Below are 15,910 nucleotides of genomic sequence, written 5' to 3'. Positions count from 1 at the left end.
ACAGAGCTGTTACGGGCCTGCACCGTTTTATTTTCCAGGTTAATTTTAGTCGCCAATGTCACTTCATTGACTGAAGTCATGTGTCCTAATTAGTTCCCATTTAAATAAAATAGGATTGAGGAATCCAATTTCAGACTCAACAGTGAAACTGGCCAGTTTGCTGCACTGGCTCAGGACTGAGCACGTAGCTAGCAGTTGCTGTCAGGAGATGGGAAATAAAGCAGAACAAGTGTTCTGCTTAGTTAGCTGTCAGGTTTTCATAGAAACTGTAAAATCTCTAGCCCTGTCGCCCTCATCTTACAATTTGTCTCCATTCAAAAGATTTTTCTTCATTTCAAAGGCTTTCCAGAAATTGTTTTGAAATTGTTAAAGTATTTTCTACCTCTCATGGTATTCAGAGCTTCAGAAGTTTGTATTAAGCAAGAATTATTGACCTGAGCATTTCCAGGGAGGACTGAACAGGGTCCACCAAGGTGTAAAATACAAAGGCTAAAGATAAAGCTTAAACACATCAGTGGTGGCTGCAATTCCACTCATCATTTCACAAGTTTTCCTTAGTATTTTGTCAGACTGGAAATCAAAATGACTACTAATATGCTTAGTTGTTTTGTACTGTCAAATAAGGGATGAAAATCAAAGTCAGTGCATGGCAATGGTTAGAGGAGTAATACTAAAAATAAAAATAAAAATAAAAATAAATAAGTTAAATCTCAGCTGCCATTTTCACTTTTAAAGCTCTGCAGAAACACGCTGGATGTTTTGGACTGAATAGTAGGTGGGTTTTGATTAGTGTAAAATGACTTAGACCATTGCAGACTCTCTAGATAGCCATGGAAAAATGAACTGTGCTCACTCAGACTTTGGCACTGTCAACAAATTTGCCGGCCAAACTCAACCAAGATACAGTTCCCTTTCTGTAACCACGTTGGCCTTCCTTGTCTGCTTAGGCTGTTGGCTTGTTGGGGCAGGGTTGGGCTGCGTGCACCAAAGGGACTTTGCATCCTTCGAGGTGCTGCTGTGACACCAGTGCTGTTGGTGCAGAGGAGAACATCTGGCTGGCATCTAGTGAGTAACAAGCCAGACCCTTTCCTGCAGCGCATTGCTCCTGTCTTCACCTGAATTAGGGCTGTTTGTGCCCCGTCTTCTGATTGCCTCTAAATAGAAGTATTTTAAATTCTGATTGTTACCCTAATGCTTTGGTAACTTTTCTCTCTTCCCCAGATTGCTTTTTCTGATTTAACTTTTGCTACTAAGCATAACAAGAACTATTCTAGATTAATTTCATAATACAGTAATATATTTAGTCTATAGGTTTCCACAGGTTTCCAACTTGGTTTCAACCGAGCCCCTCATCTCTTAGTCCAGTTTTCACTCATTCAGGTAACTGTGTGCAGTGGTCTGTCTTTCAGTCGGGTCATCTCGGAGAAGGGCAGCACTGCAAGGCTGCTGCTCCAGCTCTTGCTGCATCTTTCCACCCACCGCAGCAGCTCTGCTTCTCAGCATGTTTTAGTGTGTCTGCTTTCAGCTTTGATTCTCATCCTCTGCAACTTCCTAAGGCTTCCAGCGCTTTCCTGTCCTCCTGCTGTCTGACCAGTGCTTCTCTTGCATGTTTGGGGGGGGGGGGGGGGGGGGGGGTTAAATAGACTTTCTCTTTTTCACCTCAAGACCCAGCATGTCAGTGAATATGGGCTGGCCTCTGAGGGTAAGGCTGTAAGGATAGCCTGGGAGGAGCAGCAGTTCATTAAATCTTCTGTTTCTGCTTAGTTTCTCCTCATGCTCTAATTTAATCTAAGAAACCGAAATGTGCAGTGGGCACTGAAAATATGTTTTAAGGTAAGGGCTTAAGGCTGAATATCAGAATTATAGATGCTGTTTTCTCCAAACAAACTTTTAAGCATATGTTTTCATGGGGTTTATATTGTCACCCAGCTGTTTGAAGGGCCACCTAGGCTTTCAGGGGTCCCACACATAGCAAAAACCAGTTTGTAAAATGCTGTCATCAGCTGGGCTTATTGTTAATATCGTCAAGCCTGGGAGTACTATACGGTAAAGTCAAAATAGGTATGTTTTCTTAAAGGTATTTTGCTCACGCTTGTATACTGTTGGTTTTGTTACCCAAGAAAACCTTTAGTACAATGGGATTTATGCATATTTATGCTTTGGAGCTCCAATCAACCCCCCACTAATGTGGATAAGAACTATTTTATTCCTTTTAATGAACTTTTGATCAGTATTTAGATGGAAAACCTACTGTGCTGTAAGTGGAACTTCCAGCTGCCTATATTTAAGCTAACACTTAGCAAATTAGCTTAGGACTTCCTATAGTGAAGTTAGCTAAATCATTTCTGCTATACTGTTTCATTTTAACCTTCTTACGCCAGCTTGAGCTGTTATGGATTTTGGATGAAATACCCCAGCACTGGGGATCTGTCCCAGGTGGGATGAGGAAAACCTACTTCCTCTGCCTGCCTTTTAAAAACACAGTTTTGAAAGCTTCAGCTTAAAATAAAATTATTTTTTGATTTATGAAATTTGGGCAAGTGGAGGAGTTGTTCTGCCTGTGTTAAAAAAGCTCACCCAGCTGTCTCACAGAGGAGCACTGGTATCCACTAGGACTGTGGGCCACAGACACAACATTTAGCAGCCTCAGCTGTTGCCTTCCTGTGTAATATCTGCCTGCACTTGTGTGTCTGTGCTTTGCCTTCTGTCCGCAGCTGTCCCAGCATCTTCGCTTGCATCGACCTGCAGACACTTTCTGCATCCTTTTGGATAGACTATCCAAAAAAATTTCCTGGCAACTAGCATGCTGCCTGCTGGGACTGACAGGGCTGAGCAAGACTTTCTTACAGGTGTCCCTCCGAGTGGTGGTGGAGTGGTGTGGTGCTCAGCTGTGGAGTGGAAAGCAAGAGGCTGCTTGTTCCTTTGGTGCTCCTCCTGCTGAGATCATGGAAGAGACAGCCTGACTTGAAAGCCCGGGGTGACAAACATGCAAGTGGATGGACATGAAGCAAGTGAAATGAGGGAGAAGGCTGAAGGAAGGCTAATTGAGCACAGCTGAAAAAAGAAGGAAAAAGCAATAGGATAGGTGCTGGGTGGTATAGGAGGGAGGGAGCAGAGCTGACAGAAGCCGGGGAGAAAGGGACAGGAGAAACAAGCGGTGGGACAAAGGTGCAGGATGCGCTGGAGGCCAGAGCAGAAGCAGCGTGGAGGGAGCTGGAGGCTGGTCCAGGGGAAGGAAAAGGCAGTTTGAGGCTGGGACTCTCCCATGAAAGATTCCCACAGCATTTATTTCATTGTTTATACCAAGGCAGCAGCAACCCTTATGCCCTCATTGCTACTTTTCATTTTCAGCAAGCAGCTGTGGAGCCTACCAAGCAAAAATGTGCACACCCTCCATGTGCTACTGACTCCTTGGCCCCTAGAAGGGCAAACCATTCACCCCATTATATGCAGTTTTGTCACAGGCAGCAGTGATCTCAGCACACAGCCCTGGTGGCTGCAAATCAGAGTGGTCCCACTTAATTTCTTTTTATTTCCCTCATCTTGCCATCTTGACTTTTTTAATTATGAAGTACCGCTCAAAACTAAACAAATAAAAATGCTTAGTATTTTACAACACAAACATAATCTCTCTGAATCCTCTTACACAGAGGATCCAACATTGTTTGGTAAGTGCTTTGAAAAATAAATAGCTAAAATAAATATAACCTCCCACCCCATCAAACCATCAGAGTGCCCTAACTTCTCAGCAGGGTTCATCTCCTATGTCTGCATTTCTTGTAGCTATCTGCAGGTTTAAAAATGCTGTGTTCTACTAACTTCCAAACTAACTGTCCCCATCTCTTTCTAGAAAGGCAACAAAATGGTTCAGTAGACAGCAGTCACATCCCGCACACCTACGCCCACAGGCACACACAGCAGCAGTGCATATACTTAAGCTGTCTCTGACACATAATTTTCCTTTTTACTAAGTGCTCAGCTCTTCCCTTTTCAGCGCCTTTAAAATAAAAGATTTATATGTGCTTGCGTACATGTAGGAGAAGAAAGGGAGGGAAGAAGTGTGGGAATTGATTTGTCTGCCTCCAGATCCCCCAAATGCATCTTGAGCAATCTCACCAGATTTGGGTCCAAATCCAAAGCCTGTGGAGGTTGTCGGTTACCGGTGTGGTGCACAGAATATTTTGGAGAGTAATAGCTGCCTGGATTTCTAGAGAGTTTAATGTACCTCCGTAACAAGTGTGTCATGTGGCACAGGCATCTCCGTGAGGAGGTGCTTTACAGTTTGTCATGCAAACTGTGACACAATTTTCTTCAGAAGGATGCGTCCTATTTAACACATAAGCTAATAAAATTTACATTTTTCTGAAAAAATGTATGCTCTTCTTTAGAGTTGTTATTTCTTTTTGCATGCAGTAATACCACCAAATCTTCAAGGAATATTAATCAATTCTTTTTCACGTAGTACCTTATGTCAAGTCCATGTGCTTTTCCCAACATGTGCTCTATCAAACCACCGGGTACTGAGTATGACTCATGGTTTCTTTTTGTGTGTTTGTGTCAGCCTGGAAAACTGTAACCAGCTCTTTTGAGTATACAGTTGGTGAGTTTATGCTAATGTTGGGAAGCATCAACATCCTAAAGGCTTTACGGTTATTTCAGATAATCCTCCCTGATGTTATTTAGGTCTTTCTTTTTTTTTTTCATTTCTCACTGCTGACATCAGGCCAGGTATTTAATGAAGACAGTTTTTATGCACTCTTTATTACATTACTTATGTATTTTGTTCTGTTGAGGAATAATATTCAGGTATACATTGGGGAGATTATTTTGATATTTCTATTTCTAGGAAAGGAGGGGAAAGCATGATACAAAAGAAGTTGTTAATTGTGCGCTTACTGAGCTCAACAGAGTCTGTATTACAGTTGGGCTTCAGTTTTAATTTAAGCAAGATTTTAAGTAATCCAGTTGGGTACTTCATTCAGCTATGGCATTTGAGAATATGAAAAAACAAACAAACAACCTGAACATGAAAATTTGGCCGTGTTGTGCACAAACGTTTCATGAAATTGCATTGCAAGCTTACAATTAAATGATGGTTAATGAAGCTTTGTTTTTTCAAGCACCTTCATTCTTTCTTGTATCAAACTCGGCCTTGCGGGAGCAAGATAAAGACAGTCCCCTCCCTCACAGGGAGCCCTGCCCCTCCAGCAGGCAGACGTGGGGGAAGCCTGCATTGTACCATGGGGCAGCCGATCCCCCAGGGATGTGGCGTGTCAGAAACTTAATGAATGAAAATGGATTGCTCTAGGAGCAAACTGCGAAAGATCGAAGCTTTCTTTGAATTGTTTCAAGAACAATTAATCCTACAAAAGTCAATTCCAAAAACATCAGAGAAATGCAATGTATTACATTTACTTATTTAAGCCATTTCCAGCCATCTCCTCAGAGACCCTGCATACAGGGAGAGGATATGAAGATGAATGCAATTTAACATTTCAATATTTCTGTGCTTTAAACTTTGTTTGGCAAAAAACTCCAATAGCTTGGTTTTTCATCTTTGTTTGAGACTAAAACAGATGTCGAACCGTAGCGATTTCCTTCACTGCAACAGCTTATATTTTTGAGCAGCCAAAACATACTTTGGAAGTCTATTTTTCTTCAGATATGGTGCTTTCATCATGCAGATGAGAGTACCTCTATTAAAATAATCATTGCATTCTTATATTTTCCTTACCCTTTTCAAATACCCTTGTATTTTTATGTTCTCATATTGACATGTTCTCCAGTACGATTACTGCCCTCCTTTCAGTAGTCTTTGACTGTGCAGAATGACAGCGCTGTCACAAATACTGGAATCCCTGAATGAACAGAATTGGAAATGGCCAGCAGATTAACAATATTTGTTTGAAGTTTACTCTTTGGTTTGAAGTAGTGGGGGAAAATATTTACATAAATGAATTTTTAATAGATGCTAAAAATAAAAAGCTGCTAAAGAAAATACAGCTTGTGTATACATTATCATGTGATTTTAATTATGCTAGCATTTATGTGATTTGTATATTTTGACTTAGGGCCATGTGAAACGCATGAGTGAACTGTCACTCATGTAGAGTTAATTATAATTTGTCCATATAGGGGAAAAAAATAGGAAAATATGATAACACTTTTCATTGGCAGTAAGCATTAGTTGTTGTTAGTCCTTTGAGAAAATTATTCTTAGCAGACTGTACGAACTCTGTAGTTCAAAGTGTTCCCTGAAAAGGAGTATATTAACATGTGGCTGGATCCACTACAGGAATGAATTTTATTGACTAAAGAACTGTACCCTTTTGCACCACATCATTTATTTCATTTTCCTTTCCCTTGAACAAGAAAATATATTTTGATTCAGTGTTTGGCAATCCAAGCCAGGTTATTTAAAATAATATTCATTTTGTACTTAGTGAAAAATGCTATTTTTAGACAAGACACTTTTCCTCTTATACAGTATTGCAAACAGAAATTTCTCATAAAATTCTCATACAAAACCAGTTTGTAGAGAGTCTTTAGACCTCCTTGTGCTTCTCCTTTTCCCAGTAAGTGACAAATAACTGGGTCTCACTGACACATAGAGTAACAAATGGATAAAGCAAGCGTGGATTCTGAGATCTATAATTTTTAATAATTTTTAAACTAGCTACAAAATGTCAATCACTTCACAAACTGACAGGAGACATAAGGAATTTCATATTACATGCTGTAAATGATATTTATCTCACAGTTTATCTAGAGTTCATTCATTTAGGTTTTTTTATTATTTTTTAATTAAGTCAGCTACTAAACATCTCAGCGATTTGGTGTGCATAGCTCTAGGTAAGCAACAGAGAACTGTACCGATAACAAACCACATGGGGATAGCGACTAGTAAGAGATAGCCTTATAAAAATTACATTTCTTTGCACCATTTCATATGGTAGTCGTTTCCTCCAAAAGATAGTCTTCAAAAGCAGCAGACAAACCCAATATATTACACTTATTTCTTTTTGTCTTTGACATATTTTCAGCCAAGCTTCTTTTGCTGGCAATGGCTAAATGGTGAGTGCCAAATCCCTCTTTTTTCGTAATTAAAAAATAAATAAATGATCATGATTAATAACTATATATATCAACAAGAAAAAAGTGGCACGACTGCAAACTTGCTGGTATAACATAGTCCCAAAAGAGTCCGAATACTGAGCATGCTTTTGTTGTCATTGTTGGTGTGCTACTGCCATGGGAAAAAGTCTTGTTTAAGTAGGAGTCTAAAAGTCTATTTATTCCTCATGCATAAATGCATAAATCACATCACTTTGTAGTGCAATGCTTGTTATAGTAATATAATTCCACATTGTCTAATCATGAAATCATAACAACGGATAATGGCAATGAAGAACCGAAGACAGCAGGTTTAAGTGCTTAAACATCATGATACCCAAAGACAGGAGCATGGCAGTAGCTCTGTGGAATGTCACAGTTTTACAAGAACAATACTGTATATTTAAAGGTTAACAGCACGTTTAGCATTCCAACAATGTTGTCATTCAGCAAACATCATTAAAAAAAAAAAAAAAAAAAAAAGAGGAGAGGAAAAAAGAAAAGGAATCCAAACAGAAACAAGGAAAGGAAAAATCCCAGAAAACATCATAGTGAGCTATAGCCATCAAATCAGCACTATGTACAACCTTTGGAAAGAAAGATATCTAGAAAAAAATAATTACAAGTATCATTTTTGGAAAGCTGACAAACTACACAGGACAACATTTACAATGGGGTTGATATGTGCATGTGTGCAAACCTAGTAGGTAAATACCATGATAAAAGCATGAAGGTACTGCCCTCTTGGACAGCATTAAAAGGAAATGCACTTTGCTGCATTTAACCACTGCCGAGCATCTTTGTTGCACGCTGGTTGGCTTCATCAATCCTGGTTTTATTGGAATCGGCCTAGGGAAAGACACAGGAGACAAATTATTACGTGTCAGAGAGCAAACGTGTACAATGCTTTGAGGACACTCCTCTGGTGTTGGCTGCATCAGCAGGAAAGAGAAGAGAAGAGAAGAGAAGAGAAGAGAAGAGAAGAGAAGAGAAGAGAAGAGAAGAGAAGAGAAGAGAAGAGAAGAGAAGAGAAGAGAAGAGAAGAGAAGAGAAGAGAAGAGAAGAGAAGAGAAGAGAAGAGAAGAGAAGAGAAGAGAAGAGAAGAGAAGAGAAGAGAAGAGAAGAGAAGAGAAGAGAAGAGAAGAGAAGAGAAGAGAAGAGAAGAGAAGAGAAGAGAAGAGAAGAGAAGAGAAGAGAAGAGAAGAGAAGAGAAGAGAAGAGAAGAGAAGAGAAGAGAAGAAGAAAACACCTTGCCAGCTCTGTAGCTGGTGCTAATTGCTTGCACCATTAACCGTGATGGCATGTAAACTGATGATGTGCCATGTGGACTTCACCAGTGAAAAGCTGCCAATGCTCTGTAAGACAGATTCAGTGTACATGGGCTCCGTCTGGATCTCGTGATTGCACACGTGACAAGAAAGGAGTAGGTAGGAGTGGTGCCATTATGGCTTTCTCTCAACAAAAAAGCTCGCCAGCATAGTTGCAAAACAGTAACCTCTCATCGGGCAGCAGCACAGACAGGGATTAAGCAAAGGAAGGGAGTCTATCACCATTTGGGATTCTACCATTATTTGAAAGAATCAAACTGGAATTTAGTCCAGCACGGGCTGAGCTGTTAATTTAGCTGTCTTCCTTGTTGTAACACTTCCCATGCTTAAAAAACGCTGCTAATGAAGCAGCACACCTTGGAGGTTTAGGAGTGCTCTTCCAGTGGACAGAGCACTTTTCACTGTGGCTTTCTGTTGCTCTGCAGAAGGTAGTTTTGGAGACAAAGACATTGCTGCAGCTGACAAAAACTGGCAAAGCTCCTTCAAGCCCATGTTGCTATGCCGATTTATGCTAGCAGAGGGACTAGAGAGAAAATGCTTTCAGTGTTTGAAATCAGACCTGTGGGAAAGGTGAGAGTTGTGTTACTGCTTTAAAAGCATGACATCAAACAGCAAGCTCTTTTCTGTGGTTTGATGTCTTCATTTTTTTAACTTTGATGGTTATTCCCCTTTCTCTGGGGGTGTATCCAAATTGTACAGATTTATTTTAAATCTCCAATTTGCCAAGGCAGAATGGTGAAGCAACTTTCCCACATACATTTCAAAACCTTTTAAAAATGGTTATACTGATGTGCAATAAATCATTCTTAAGCATCTTGGGCTTTTCTCCATAATAGATCTGGCAAATGCTATGTAGATGTGTATTTTTAGTACAGCAGCATGTGCCAGATCCTCAGCAAGCGTAAATCAGCATAACTACTCATTATGAACCACACTCCTTTATTTTAGCTGTGAATTTGACCTTGTCTATCATGGAATAGCTTCATGTGCTTTTGCCAAAAGACTATCTAAAAAATAACTTAATGGCTTGGAAGCAGTTAAGTTTGTCATGAAATGCATGCACATTGATTATTAAGTATTGATGAAACATAATGTTTCTAAATGGGAATCCTAAAGCCTAACTTTGCTGGATGATGTTTGGTCCAAGGCAGTGGGAGTCCTTGCCCAGACCTTCCCACCTGGGTCAACACAAAATGTTCTCAGACCCTTCTGCTTTCCTCCAGCCTCCCAATAATGGCTTGTTTTAGGGCCAGGTTGTCTTCTGGTGATGATGTCTGGCCCATTTGACCTACTTACCACATCATCATTTTAGTTTTTGTCTTTTTCTCTCCGATCTGAGGGAAGGATAAAAACCTTTTATTTATTGTGTCCCCTGATTACCGTGGATAGTCAGATTACCTCTCTGCATTATGACATTGCTCTGGTTTGGATGCACGCATCCAGTTTAACATAAGTTGCTTTAGAGGCATTTGGGCTAGCTTTGTGATGTACCCCAGCCTTTGCAATGTGTGCCAGCCCGGGTCTTTCTAATGAGCACGGCTGATCAAAAGCACAGTGCTCCAGCTGGTCAGAAAAAGGAAGCCTCTCTGTCAGTGCCCTATTGCCCGCCACCATATCACACTGCAAAGTGGATGTGTATGCACTTGTCGCTTCAGTATTACCCAGACATCATTCCTGTCTTTTATAGGAGGTTTTCCTATTGTGTTTCTTTTTCTAGTATCTCATTACTGCTCAGGCCACATGTCCTTACTCAGAGAAATTCGGCATATCTTCATTGAGACTGAAGGCTGTCTTGTTTTTGTGCTGCTTCATGAGGACTGCTCTGTGTACACTGCCCGTCTTACAGAACTGTGTCACTGGTCTTCAATTCAACAAATGGCGATAGCTTGCAGTTTCCCCATGGCTGCATGAAATGCTGTACACGTGACGCTGCAGGAACACCACACAGATGTGGAAAGCCAGTCCCTCATTAGCCAGCTGCTCTCAGCATGCACTGCCTCGAGACTGAGCCATGTGCTTCATGTGGGGGACCACAAAGGGCCTGGTCAGTGATTTCAATACTGAGATGTTTACAAGCACGAATTGATAGGAGAATTCAGGACGGCTGCATTCATGCATACACAAAGCTGTGTACTCTTCTGTGCTGTGTGAGATGAGTTTCCTGCCTTTAAGACAACTTATGCTTCACCCAATTGTTATTACTCTTATTATTAGTAGAAGTAATTATTATTACTCTTTGGTATCAAACCACAGCAAGGAAAGTTATCTGAGTGAATCCCTGACTGCAATATTTTCTGTATTTTGTTGTTGGTGTGCCAGGCTCTGATATAATTACTTGACATGAAAAACAGGCGTGGACATCCTGCTCATGTAAGAAGGTTTGCATGTGTCAGAAGGCTCAGGAGTAAAAGCTCTACCCCTTAAGTTCAGCCTTAAGTCTAAGCAGCACATGTAAGTCCTTGGGTTAGATCCTCAGGTTGTGTAAATCTCAGCTGAAATCAAGTGTTGTATTGATTTTACACCAGATGAAGATCTAGCCTCTTATATCACTTCAGCCTGGCTGTGCCGGTGCCTGGAGCTCTGCCAGTGTGAATGCAGATGGCTTGCAGATCTTGGGATGTGAGACGGCAGTGAGTTCCCAGCCGGGTTTGAGGGTGCTGCTATCTGCTTCAGAAATCTGCAGTGCAGCCTGGCACTGGCATGGTGCTCTCTGCCTTTCAAATGGTGATTTCATGATAGAAAGACTGAGCTTTTGGACTTCATGGGGCCCGTGTAGGGTCCCGGTATGTGTAGTATGCTGAGAGAGCTGATGGCTGCACCATTACCTTACCGCCTTGCTTAATATGTCCCCATTGTCTTTGGGGACTGGTCCTCTAAACAAGTGATCCCCTTCTGAAACTCTTGTGGAGTTTCTGAGGAAGTAAAGTCCAGGAAGGTTTAAAACTTGCCAGGAAGTGCCAGGGTCCAACCTCCACAGTTCTGCACAACTCAGGGTACTTCTCCTTTCCCAAAGCCCTTGCAGAAAGAGACTTTATTTGAAGAGGTCTCGCCAGCTGCTGTCTTGCAAAGCCACAATGCGGGTTCAACCAGCCTGCAGGGAAGGTTACTGAAGATCCATAGCAGCAAGCTCTGCTTCGGCCCAGAGATAGGGAAGGAGAAGGGAAAGGAGCTCTAGGAGCTATTTCCATCCCCAGTCCTCCTCCAAGCTGAATTAAAACTACTACTCTGTGAGGGCAGGCTGGAAGACACTCCTTCTGCCCCTCTTGGGCACAGCCTGTGCTTGCAGAAGGGAAAACACAGCACTTTTTGGGGTTCCCTAAGTTCTTACCTTCTCCATGATCCTGTCAATCTGGCGATTCTGTGTGTCGATCTCGTTGCCCATGTCCAGGGCCATGTGACGTAAGTTGCCAATGATGCCGCTGACCTGCTCGAGGTTTTCATCCATTTCGTTTTCCCGGGCATCATTTGTTACCCTGGGAACAAAAACCAATTATTTGAAGCAAAGAGAGAGGAAGTTCCCCCGAAAGTCTGATTCACCCAGACCTCCTCTGCATCCTCCTTCGCTTGTCACCTGTGGAGCATGCTGCTATGCTCAGCTGTGAAGAAAAGGGATTAATAAGCAGCTAGCCTGAAAACCTTCACATGCTTATTTTTTGGATGCGGGGATTAATTGTCTGGGTTTGTCACTACTCATTCCTTCTGTTCCTAGATGTGTTTTTGTCTGAGTTTCTCTGTTCCACTTATTACACCTCTCTGCTAGCGATGGTCCTTCTCAAAGGATGTGGAAGAGTGGAAGGATGCTTCACATGGGGACCTGTGTGTGGTTCAAGCATGTGGAGGTGCCAGAGCATGATGGAATTGAAGCCGTACCAGCCCCCTGCGTTGACCTACACGGGATAGCCTCCAGTCCTCGCAGACTTGGGGCTCACTGAAATATTGGGCAAGGACAGCCTCTTTTCTCTCTCCTCTTAGCCCTGTCTTTTACAGTTGCTTGTTTTTTAAAAGAAAAACTCACACGTGGGCCAGGGCACAGTCCAGTGCTCCAGCAACTGGAGAGGCTTGTGGTGACTGGCACTTGAACAAGCAAGGCCATGGACCCCACTCAGAAAATCACTACTTTGAGGCCTCTTGTGTAATTTGTGTTCATAGAGGTGCCAAGAGTGTGCTACAAGCTGGTCATGAAGAATTATGGATGGCATAACTTCTCTTCACTTCTATCTGCTAGCATGTCCCAGCCTTTGGTTTGATGGGGCTGCCATCCAGAAATAAATAAAAAAAAAAAGTGACTGGCAGACCAGCAAACTTAAATGGCAACTCCATCCCACGCTCCAGATTGCATGACAGCATTGTTTCTATCACACTGATTTCCCTTTATCACAGCAGCCAAAAAAATAAGTGGATAATAGTTTTTGGAAAGATAATTACTTATTAATCCAGTGTCCTTAATCTTCAGAGATCAAAGCTTTGCCTGCTGGTATGCCTTTATCCATTCAGCTGATGGCATTGTCATCTAAATACATGCTCTATACACACTGTAATCGGTATGTACTTATTGTGGGATCCCTACATGTTGCTGGAAGTTTCCAGCTTGGTTGCCATTAGTATAGCTGTGTGTTTCAAACTGGCTTTCATCTGAGTGCACAGGGGTTGCCACTGAGGTGTTGCTGTTTCCCACAGTTGTGATTTTACAGCAGCTGAGGAATAGATCATCGTTCCCTGGTCAGTGAGTTTTTCTGGATAGTCATGAGCAGGGAAGTGGCTTTCTCAAAAACTATGTACCTCTGGTAGAAAGTGTGCTTCAGGTGCTGCGCTTGGCTCTGCTTTGGCAGAGAGCCCGAGGCTCTTCTCTTTTTGAAAAGGAAGAGGTGCTGGATGCTTTGGTACATTTTCTAGCAAGGATGGATAATGAGCTCTATGTATCTTGAGGCAGTAGTCATAAACCAGTATTTATCTGGCACTTCATTTCTGAGGTATTTGACAACTGTACATTGTTGCCTCCAGGGAGCTGGAGTGCGGCAGACAGGGCTGACCAGCTGTGAAAGTCTGCACCCTAACATTGCTGCTGTGCAGTATGCAACTAGGTATTATTTCTATTTTATTATTGCCCAGATCTGGTCAGTCTCAAGCAGGAAGCTTTAGGACTGCTTTTTGAAGCATCTTCTGATTCTTAGGGCTGAAACTCTGATATCCAGGACTCACGGCACATCATCACCCTCTGTGCTACCTCAAGTGCCAGCAGGCTGGGGGGAGTCACTGGATGCAGTGGGTCCTTAGCACCTGTCCCAGTGGGTGTTAACCTGTATCTAAGTACCCACCACCCAGCGGAAAACACTGGCTGCACCTCATTACCCAGCACTGCTGAAGGAGTTAACGAGCATCACAGAACTCATGACCATATGGAAGAAATCTAAATATATCACTGACAAGGAAAATCAAGAGAAAACAGTGGAGAAAAAGGCTCACCTGCGGATAAAGCCACCACTGATGGCCATCTGCTCCCGTTCATCTACGACACGTGCAGGCTGGCTGGCTACAACACCGTCTGATTATTGCCCCAGGCTTTTTTGTAAGCATCACTTGATTTAAGCCTATGCAAAAAAGATGATGAGTAACAAAGCATCAAGTGGACAAGGACAAATGCAAAACTCTTTACTTCTCCAAGCTAAAAGCTGAATCAAGCAAATGAGTTTTCAGATAGAGGGTCATTGATTATATACCGATATATCATAACCCTGAATAAAAGGATTTTTTTTAACTTTACTGCCACAGAAACTGTGATGGTCAGAGTTTTGTTTCCAATAGGGGTGAATTGCAATTGTCAAGTCTACAACACTTCAGACAGGTTTTTAGATGTTGACTTGGTTTTCCAGAAAGGAAGAAAAAAAAAAAAAAAGAAGAAAAAAAAAAAGAAAAAAGAAGAAGAGAAGAAATACAGATAACTAGAAAACATTATTTCATTTCAGTGACACATACGTTGTGACATCAAACACAGAGAACGTACTGGCAGACAGACATCAAAACAAAACTGCCAAGTATAGTGTGTACATCACATCACAGCAACACACCTCTTAGAGAAAAATGGATTTGGCTAGATTTTAACATTTACCATGCAGAAGATTGAGCTTTTGCTGTTAACATTTATGTGGCACAATAGGCATTTAAAGCCACTAACCTTTTCCATGGTGGTTTGGGGATGATTTTATCATAAAATTCATAGGGTTCATTAGATTTTCAAATAATATATCGGTACTTGAAAATAGTAATCATACATCGACAGTTGATGTACAAACCTTTGTCCACAGAGACAAAAAGTAAAATAGGCAGAAGTGAAATGAGTGCAGGAGAAAAGAAAAGATACAAGCAATCTAGCATCAGAAAGGGAAATTTTTCTACATTTTCTTCATGCACCAGCTACAGGCATGAATAAGAAGTAAAGCATTCTCACTAAGCACAGTTGCCCCAATAGTTCATCATACTCTTAATGCATCAGCAGTAACAGCCTTCACAATAAGCAAGACACAGGCAAAAATGGATCATCACTTCCTTTAGGAGCTTTAAACCACAGGACTTTAAAATAGCCTAGCATGTCACTATGTTTATTATTTATGACGGTTAGAGTAGCTTTCAGAGAGCCATTTTTGACTGAGCTGCCGTGGACAGAAAATTAAAATCCAGGCATACCTTCAGTGGCAGATTATTAGCATGTGCAGCATATTTAGGGTTGCTGTCACTGGGGATGTCAGACTAGATCGAACACTGTGACAGGAGAGGGTGAAAGTTTGGGGTCTGTAGCTGTGAATTCTTGGTTTTATTTGAGAAGTGGAGCAGTTTCCAACACAGCTGTTGGGAACTTCCAGTCTCCATGGTTCCCCTGTTCTTCAGTCATATACATGTAAACAGCCCTGTGGCTTGGATTTGGGGGAGATACTTGGCATGCTTCTGGGGGCTTTGGGAAAGGACACAACAAACCCATCTCTGGTGTTACGTTCTCTCCATGCCCCCTGAGGCAGCTCATCATCTTTTGAGCCTGAAGTTGTGTTGCATGTTTTGATGTAAAATTAAAATACAGATGCAAAGAGGATCTTTCCCAAATATTCATCTGTTTGTTGCTGACTTCCTATTACAATTTGTGAAGAGTGCTTGGCTTCCTTTTTCTTAGTTCTCTGAAACTACACGTTGACGTTGGCATTTCTAGAAATGAGTGAAAGTGGTTCTCTTGCTGCATGCACATTTACAGATATTTGTCTGTTTTCGACCTGCACAACTCAAAGTGACACAGTCTCTGCATTTAATGTGAATGATTTTATACACCCAGAGCTTAATCTCTGTTTTCTTGTGGACTTCTAGTTAAAACAGGTGAAGTCTGGGCTTGCTCATGGTCAGCAGCAGTTGTACTTTGACTGCAGTCTGGACAAAGTTTCGTGCCATGGGCTTTCTGCAATCACTGTGTAGTGGTAAATGCTTTAGGG

General features: G+C 41.7%; 1 protein-coding gene across 1 annotated transcript in view; it reads right to left on the bottom strand.

Annotated features, from left to right (window-relative positions):
* Window positions 1-6,639: 6,639 nt before the first annotated feature.
* SNAP25 (synaptosome associated protein 25) overlaps window positions 6,640-15,910 on the bottom strand; it is a 60,958-nt gene continuing 51,687 nt past the window's right edge. Inside the window, 4 exon segments of the mRNA XM_068675666.1 lie at window positions 6,640-7,962; window positions 11,770-11,914; window positions 13,905-13,986; window positions 13,989-14,029. Of these exon segments, the coding sequence (XP_068531767.1) occupies window positions 7,894-7,962; window positions 11,770-11,914; window positions 13,905-13,986; window positions 13,989-14,029 (337 nt within the window). The 3' untranslated portion in view covers window positions 6,640-7,893.

The sequence above is a fragment of the Anas acuta genome, chromosome 3 (genome assembly GCF_963932015.1).
Source record: "Anas acuta chromosome 3, bAnaAcu1.1, whole genome shotgun sequence".
In the NCBI taxonomy this organism is placed as follows: domain Eukaryota; kingdom Metazoa; phylum Chordata; class Aves; order Anseriformes; family Anatidae; genus Anas; species Anas acuta.
This window is presented reverse-complemented; position numbering and strand designations above follow the sequence as displayed.